The 9,296-nt window shown below is 38.4% G+C and overlaps 1 protein-coding gene across 1 annotated transcript; it reads left to right on the plus strand.

Moving 5' to 3' along the window:
• Window positions 1-1,327: 1,327 nt before the first annotated feature.
• Window positions 1,328-4,546, plus strand: irgq2 (immunity-related GTPase family, q2). The gene is made up of 2 exons (XM_079822935.1): window positions 1,328-1,400; window positions 2,476-4,546. Exon 2 carries the CDS (start codon window positions 2,497-2,499, stop codon window positions 3,634-3,636), a length of 1,140 nt encoding a protein of 379 aa, XP_079679061.1. The 5' UTR covers window positions 1,328-1,400; window positions 2,476-2,496; the 3' UTR covers window positions 3,637-4,546.
• Window positions 4,547-9,296: the final 4,750 nt, after the last annotated feature.

Consider the following 9,296-nt stretch of genomic DNA (forward strand, 5'->3'; position numbering starts at 1 on the left):
AGTATTTGTAGGCTAGTTCTTGTATTTATATTTATATAATTAAACATATATGGACTTAAAAGAAAGCCCAAACATACCTGTAAAGACACATAAGGCATGTTTACATGTAAAACAGGGCGCATCCACCGGCTAATGCTAATCGAAGCATATAAGTTACATTTAAACAATTAAAAAATACAGTTAATTAAAGTACACACCTCCAGAAATATCCCAATACAACAATCATACAAACATGTCTTAAATTATTATTTCGGTTAACCAAAGCAGTCGATATATATTATTTGATGAAAATGCCAGCAATACCGAAGGAACACAACTAACGCGCTAGGAGCACCGAGAGTACATACATACTGTAGTTCCGGGAAGAAAACTAGCTGTGACTAAACGTAGCCTAATTGAACTAAAAATCTGAAAACGGTTTATATCAAATTAAAATGATTAGTGATAGTTATTAGTCTATTTTCCACGTTTGATTAGACAAATGTGTGTAATTAATGGCTCACAAAAATGTCTAAAAATCACAAAGCTGCAGATGGCAGATTATAATAGGCTATTTAAATTATAACAGTATTAAATCACATGTTTAATTCAAAGTCAGAGTACTTCTTATTTATTATTAAGGAGCCTGTTTGATTTAGTTTACCCATACATGTTAATTAATGCATTAATTATCAAACATGTACTAACATGTATTAATGCTGCTGTTATTCATGCATGAATCATTATGACTCCTGTCTTAGTTCATGATAGCTCCTCATTTGTTCATGATTAGTTCATATCTTCACTAATCATGAGTTTTTAATAAACTATTAATTCATGTATTAATACATGATTATTCATGTACTGTTATTGTAAAGTGTTACCATAAAGTGCAATGCAAGCTAGTGTAACCCCTCCTGTTCGAACCGCCCCGCTCCAAACGGGACTCAAACCCGGGTCAGCTGGCTTGAGAGTCGGACGCTCTAACAAGGAGGCTAAAGGCTGCAACCCCTAGCATCAGTCGCTAGAGCGTCTCTTGAGATTAGAGGAGTGAGGTTTACTCGCACAGCAACTACTAGCTGGCCTCCGTTACACTAGCAACTCACAAACCTTTAAAATATCAACATTCTTCAATGTGAATTGAACTACTCTGCTAGAATATTGTTAATCTAACAAGGGAAAAATAATTGAACAATTCAAATTACTTCTATTTGCTCAATGTTGCCCTGGTGGCTCCTCTGTGATGACGTGTGTGTGTGTGAGCAGGATTAGGCCTTAGATAACAGGATTAGAATGTTCCACACACTACTGAGAATCCTTAAATAGCCAGTGAGTGTGTCAGCGTCTCATTTGTCTTGGTGTGGTTTGATATTTTCTGTGGTTCACCACACTGGCTGTCATCCTATATGATCTGAGAGAAGGTACGTGTTTGGATGGATGCACTGAAATCCACTTAAAGTGGTTATTTCATTTTCATTATTGCATTACTCCTAATCACAGTATAGTGTACTATTATGGAATGCAATGTTCCCTCTAATTTCTTTTCTCGCCGAGCAAAACTTTTCTCTATTGGGCGGACATTTTGGTCACCTGAGCAAAAACATTTTTTACCTGTACAGCATATGGAAACGCACAAAAAAAAGTGGTTTCATCATGCAGTTATAACTTTTAACTTTAACGTGCCATTTCTATTTTATTGAACCATTGATGTAACTTATAGTGATATATTAAATAAAAAAACAGCTAATTCAGAAGTCATTAAATTAAGCACATTATACAGTGCTGTAGTCGTCTTTACCAAGAAATACTTTTAAAATCTCCCCCAGGACAGTTCAATTCTTTATAATATAATATAATATGAAAAGAATTAAGTAATTACACTGAGATGGTTCTTAATGTGTCAATCAAATGGATTTCTCCCCACATTTCGCGTCTGTGTCTATCGTCTGTGCAGCATTTTATTCTTTCTGTGCGACCGTGCACACGCACAGCTTAGAGGGAACATGAACATTGTTAGTAAGTAACTTTTTCTACTTCTGGTACTGTATGTTTGGCATGCAGGTTTTGACATTTAAAATGCCTTTTTATGCTCTGGACATGCATATGCCTCCTTAATTTGCAACCTTTAAATGCTATCATTATAACCCTGAATGGACATTGGACTAGATACTGTAAATGCCAGTAAATAAATAACATTTGATATAAATGTATTTCTCATGTTTGTCTATCTTTGTTGTAAAATGTCAAAATTACAATAAAAATAGAAAAAAGTTAATTACAATTTATATTTCAATATATAAATATATTTTTTAAATATTATAACTGGACGGACATGGACACGCACCTTTGGACTGTCACTTTTGATTAATCTAATGTCTCCTTGCTGAATAAAAGTATTAATTTCTTTAATTCTTAAAAAAAAAGGTACTGTATCTGATTACATACAGCACATAACTCTGTTGAACATTATAAATGAAGTGTCTTCTGTATTTGTAGTTTAGTTGTCATCTGACAGACATGGCTGATGTGTTGAGGAGTCTGAACCTGCTGGAAACTCTAAAGGAGTCCATCGAAAAAAACAACATATCGGATATAAGAGATGCCATGGAGGATATGCTGATCAGCAGAATCAATATTGCAATCGCTGGGGACAGAAATGCAGAAAAAGCCACTTTTATGAACTCGCTTCGAGGGCTGAGCCAAAACGACGAAGGCGCAGCCCGCTCTCCATCATCTGCTGCCCCAGAGGAACTAGCCATATTCCCGCACCCCAAACATCCTGACTTTCGCCTCTGGGATCTGCCATCCATCTCTAGTGATCCCACTTTTGCGGCAGAGGATTATATTGAGCGTTTCAAAGTTATGCGGTACAACGCCATCATTATCACATTCACAGAGAGTCCTAGTGTTAACAGTGTGGCCGTGTGGAGGGAAGTTAGGTCGCTGCAGAAAGAGACAGTTTACTTTGCCTTATTAGCATCTGTGAAGGATACAGAGAAAACGCTGGAGGTGAAGAAAGCGAAAAGCTTAGAAGTGCTCAAGGCAGAAGGTGTCCCTCTGCCCAAGGTGTTCCTGGTACAACCTTCCGCTTTGGAGAAGCTGGACTTTCTAAAGTTGTTAGAGGTCCTGCAAGGTGACCTTCCAGAGATCAGGGCGCATGCTCTTCTTCTGGCACTTCCAACCTTTTCCAAATCATTGGTTACTCAGAAGAAAGATGCCTTCAAAGCACTGGTGTGGGCTGCTGCCTCATTATCCGGTGGCGTTTCTGCCATTCCCGTACCCCTGGTGGCCTCCATGGTGGATGCCACGGTGGCCGTACGGATTTTGACGAAGGCTCAGATCTCACTTGGCCTGGATGACGAGTCTCTGCAGCGACTGGCGAGGCAGCGGAGTGTCGACCCAGCCAGGCTGAAGGCTCTGCGGACCTGCGCTCTCTCTGTGGAGATCAACAAGAGTGAAGTTAAAAGACGGCTCGCGGAGGCCGAGAAAGACACCAGTACTGCAACCACCAGACTTGTGGAGCTAGCCATGCCGAGACACGCCAGATCCGTCAGCCGATCTTTCACCGTTATGCTGCAGGCGCTCAATACTGCTATTGATGATATGGGTGCTGATGCCGAGAAGGTGGTTACTATGGTAACAGGAGAGGGACAGTAGATTGAGCAGTACAAAAAATTACAACATGCTCGTTTCAACCTAGATGGAGTATAGTATTTCCTTAAACCAGTGGTTCTCAACCATGTTCCTGGAGCACTCCCCCACCATACAACACCCGCCCAACACTGCGCATTTTGCATGTTTCCTTTGCCTGACACACCATTTGTCTCTGCTAACAAGCTGATGACCTGAATCAGGTGTGTTTGATTAAGGAGACATGCAAAATGTGTATAGTAATTTAGAAAAACTGAGAAAAAAACCTTTAGGTAGCATATTTAATTTTTAACAGGAACGAAACAACTCTATTAAGCTGGGCATACACTGTGCGATTTTTGTCCGATTTCGAGCCGAATTCTGACTCGTGCGACTTTTTTAGGTCGGGCCGATTTTCAGCTTTATCGTGCGTCGTTTGTCGAGAGGTGTTTGTGCTGTGTACAGTGGGAAACCAGAGGCGACAAACCTCTCCCCATCGGCAGTCGGATGGTCGGATGAATTTCTGGCAAGAAATTCTGGTCGCTCCTCCTGAGGTTATTAAATAGCTGAAGCAGAGCTATGAACTTATTGCTCTATTTCTCATCACTGCGCCTGCGCGAAAGCAGAAGTTGAACAATTTCATCTTTAATGCAGCAAGAAAAAAAAAACGAAAAGAGGGAGATCTTTAAGTTCTGTAGGCAGTTATCAAATAGCAGAAATTTTGCAAACTGTTGCTTGCCTCCAGTTTGTGTTGTAAAATGGATAATCTAAGACGTTCAAACCACCGTGTTTAGCCTACCAGTGCCTCTTTTATTCATTTAACTTTGCACATTAATTTACTTGTTTTACTTTCACAAATTATTTTATTTACTATTATTTAATATTTACTTAATTTTATTATCATGGGAAAAATGTGAACCGTTGTCCATCATTTGACAAAAGAAAAGAATGACAAAATGACACGGCGCAATATAGATTTTTTCTCTTTTCGTTTTAAATCATGAAGGCTCAATAATTTCTCTTGTGGCCCATATTGTGAAACAAATTAGATGAGAAGTATAGGCCCATTTCATCTTAAACAAGTTGTTTTTGAAATAAAGCTGCTCTTACTTTCTGACAATATGACATATGTTATGACATATCATAGACTGATAATCATTTTAATTCTAGGCCTATAATTCCTTGTTTAATTGGGCAAAATGTATTTAAATAATGAGGAGTAATTAAGCTATCTATTATTTTATTATGCAGAGTATCGGTTATGCATTGATGCGTTATAAAATTAGCGCGGGGGCAATAAATGTAATATCAATTTAATAATAAAGGCCTACCTACCCTAATAATAATGTTCATTTATATACATAAATTGTAAATTGTAAATGCTAAATGCTCTTGATATCAATAGCTGATGCATTTGATAGGCTATTTCTCTATTCTAGGTTTTTTCGCGCATAATTCACTCGTAGGCTACAGTGTGAGCAGACAAGTCGCGCTCGACGATCGGACCGCACAGTGTGAGCACATAAATCGTGAGCTTTGGCTTTACATCGCATGTGATCTACTCGTACAGTGTGAGTAGGTAACCTTGCTGAAATCGCACAGAAATCACACAGTGTATGCCCAGCTTTACTCCATTTTGAAAGTTGTGAAAATTATATTATCTAAGACTTTTATAATAATGTTCATGACATTATACGGTCTTTAAGTATATATCCCTCATAGCCTTCAATATGGCATCAAACCTGATTAAAGGTCAATAACAATATTAATTTTTATTATTTAGTTGATTTATATGCATTAACATTAGATTTCAAAGCAGTTATTTTTGATGGTTATATGCTCCTCATTTGGTCATATACTGTATGTGCAGGGATGCAAACACATCAAGGGGATCCAGAACTGTTTTTATTCAATAATAATAATACAAATTATTTCATTAAATTATAAAAATGAAAAACCAATAATTAAATTTATTATTATAGAAATAATATTATTGTACTGTTAAAAATAATCCCTTATCAGATCAACACAAATCACACAAATGCCTAAATCCTATTTTGGATTCAAAATTTCTTTTTTTTGGAAAGTTGACATGTTTGCATCCCTGTTTATGCATAAAAACTGTATATCAAGACTTACCATAAGCATATGTTTTAGGGAAATGGTACCAAAAAAAATAAAAAGATCAGTTCTGTTTTCTTACATTGCCCTTTGTAGTTCTCTTTTACGGTCTTACGTGGCCATGAATACATGAAACTGGATTTCATTTCCTTCTCATATTCACAGCTGTGCTAATTCAGTTTTACAAAACGGTCAAAGTTCAATTCATTGTGCAACATCAAACTCCCGTTCATCTGAATTACAACACGTATACATGAGGAAATGCAATGACACAGGCCACAATACTATTATATGTGTTTTTCCCTTTAGCTATAGCCACAAAACACTGACACATGAAGCTTCACATATCAAATAACAAGAATTAACAATGTTTTGCAAGTAGCAAGAATTAGGCATTTTCAGTTGCTAGAGGCTGCGGTCTTTAGCTTCCTTGTTAGTGCGCCTGCCTCCCATGGTGGAGACCCCGGTTCGAATTCTGCTCATGATGTTCAGCGAACATAAACAAAAGCTCAAGAACAAACCCTCTTGCTGAATCTGAAACGTGCTGCATAACACGAATTAACCTCATTGGTTCTTGCTGAATCTGAAACGTGCTGCATAAGACAAATGAACCTAATTGGTTCTTGCTGAAGCTCAAATGTGCTGCGTAACACAAGAATGAACTTCATTGGTTCCTGCTGAAGCTCACACGTGATGCGTAACACAAGAATGAACCTCATTGGTTCTTGCTGAAGCTCAAACGTGCTGCGTAACACGAGAATTAACTGTCACCTACCTAGTGACCAAGACTCAGGTCCCAGCCACAGAAACCCAACAGTCAGTCACGGTTGCATACAAAGAAATACACTTTATTAATGGGCAAACAAGCACCAAATAGGAAATACTGATACGCAAGAGAAAAGAGTTCACTGAAATCAAGTCTCTGAAACCCCTTGGAAAGAGGTTAGCTTTAGTGACTGGGTAGCTTCTCAGTGGTTTGCTCCAGCTGTCCTCCCTCAAAACCGTCGAACGGACACGTCCAGAGGATCGCGATAGTCGTCACACCCACAGGAAAAACCATAGTACTCCAAGCAGCAACCGTTGAGAGAGGTTCGAAGATAGCCACAAAGTACAGTACTCCAGGCAGCAAACGTTGAAAAAGGTTCGAAGATAGCCACACCGTCTTCAGGACAACGCCAGACGTCGGAACCACAGAATGGATATTGCAGAGGCTAGAAGCAAGTAACCACAATAAACACCAACACCACAGATAGCAGGAGAACACACATTCACACTGTGTGGGAATAAAAAAAATATAGTTAAGGCCCTTCAGGCAATGATAGTGAGCGTTGAGGGAGGTTAGAGCAGTGTTTCCCCTACCATTGTTTTTTTTTTTTTGGGGGGGGGGGGGGGGGGGGCTGAATGAATGACAAAAAATATTTGTCATTACGGTCCGATGGTCCAGTGCCAGCGTGAAAGACACTCGGGCCAGAGCTGCATCTTCACGGAAACTGATCATTTGCGCATTTTTAAGCCTTGCCAATTTAAATATTCACGCGCTCATTGACGAGAAAGTGTCAGTTTGATACTCGCGAAGCGCAGCAATAGCACACACAAGCACGGCCACGCGTCTCACAGCACGCGAATAATCACACAAAATTATATCAAAATGACTGTCTTGTTGAGTATCACCATAAACATAGTCGGTTAGGTCTTTTAAATGAACGTAAACATGAAATTTGCCAGTCACCGCCAGCATTTATGGTCATTTTCACAAGTTTTAATGGTCCACAGAATATCTAAACATGCAATATATCAAAAGAATCCCACTGTTTTATTCCAGCTTCATACATTATTTTATTTTTTATCAACACTTGAATATTGCAAGTTTCATGAAAAAGCAACATTTTGAGCATAAAGCTGAGAAAATCACGTTTTTGTAAAAGACTAATGTTATGTCCGAGCGATGAACAAAACACAGATGTTGTAGATCGAGTCCATCAACACCCCAAAGCTTCACAGTCCTATTGCTCGTCCTGGGTTGGCATTTCATTCAATAACATTAGGCAGTTGTGATTTATATGCTGTTTAATGGTGATGATCGCGTTATTTTACATATGCATCTGCTTATATCGCACGTTGCTGCTTCTTCGGCTGTGTTGTGGTCAGGAGATTCTGTTCTCGTGCAGGAAATGCGCTACAGCGCCCCCTACCATATAACAGTGAACACATGGAAAGCCGGAAAATATCGTCATTGGCTATATAAATATTGAGATAACAAAAGACAAAAAAAAAAAAAAAAAAACTCACTGCTCTTGACTGAATAACTTTTAATAAGAGTTAATCTATATTTCTATGCAGTGACATAATTTTAAGCAGTGATATTTTACATTTGACCTAACAATACCTGACAATCTAGTTTAGACCTACATGAAAATAACTGTTTATTTAATTTGCATATGTTTGTTCTGCTGTATTTATTTGTGCTTTTGCTCATAATTTGTTTATTTGTTCTTATTTTATTACTGACTGTCTTTAACAATATAAAAAAAATATATGAGTTCGGATATTAGTTTTTAGAGTCATAACCTTATCTATTAAGCTTATATGGCTCAAAAACAATACTAGGCCTATTTTATTTTATTTGTCTTTTTTTTGTGGTGGGGTCAGTGAAAATTCTGACAGGGTAAGTAAAAATTTGAACCCCTGAAAAAATGCAATGGAGAAGGTGACGAACCTAAACAGGCAAAAATTAGTTTTTTTTTTCCTTAAAAGCAACAAAATCCAGAGCAACAACTCAAGCAAAGCCAACCTTTGTTGTGTTGTAAATAGTTGTGTGATGTATCAATAAATGTTGTTAATATTTATTTACCAAATTAATTTAATTTATTGTCTATGGCAACACCACGTATCCGTAACACTCCCGCTTCGCGACACTAGTAGTTTCGGGAGGAATCATAAATTATTGAATCATATAAGCTCATATTATATTTTACTGCCACACTTTAATGAGTAAATTAATTTGTTTAATGGACAAATTAAACTCAAACGTGTAAGGCTTTTATTTGTACACATAACATTGAAGCGATGGGAGTGTGTTGTGGTTGCTTCATCTGACAGAGCCTCTTCCACAGGCTTCTGGCTGCTTTATTTTAAATAAGCACCAGATGGCGCTGTTCTCGACACTCTTGAAGCTTTGAATCTTTTCCCGGTACAGTCAGGGGAAAGCCTCACTGCTTCATGAGGCTTCATTTCCCCATCCCTACAGCATGGATATGGCAGAGGCTAGAAGCAGGCAACCACAATGAACACCAACGCCACAGATAGCAGGAGAACACACATTCACACTGGGGGAATAAAATAGTTACGGCCCTTCAGGCAACAATAGCGAGCGTTGAGAGAGATTCCACTGCAATACACCGGTGTTCAAACGGAAAGGCTTGGGAACCTGGGCTTCCTTTACAGAGCAGGAGTGTGAAATGAACACAAAGGTAGCCGATCAACAACCTCCTCTCTTCCAAAGGACCAGTTTTTATCTTCCTTCAAGCCAAGCATGGCCAGGTGGTAAACAATTAGTCACTAATTGA

Source organism: Gobio gobio (assembly GCF_949357685.1).
Source record: "Gobio gobio genome assembly, chromosome: 8".
In the NCBI taxonomy this organism is placed as follows: Eukaryota; Metazoa; Chordata; class Actinopteri; order Cypriniformes; family Gobionidae; genus Gobio; species Gobio gobio.

What these genes read in the sequence shown, in the direction of transcription:
- irgq2 (XM_079822935.1), top strand. Translation starts at nt 2,497, where the DNA reads ATGGCTGATGTGTTGAGGAGTCTGAACCTGCTGGAAACTCTAAAGGAG.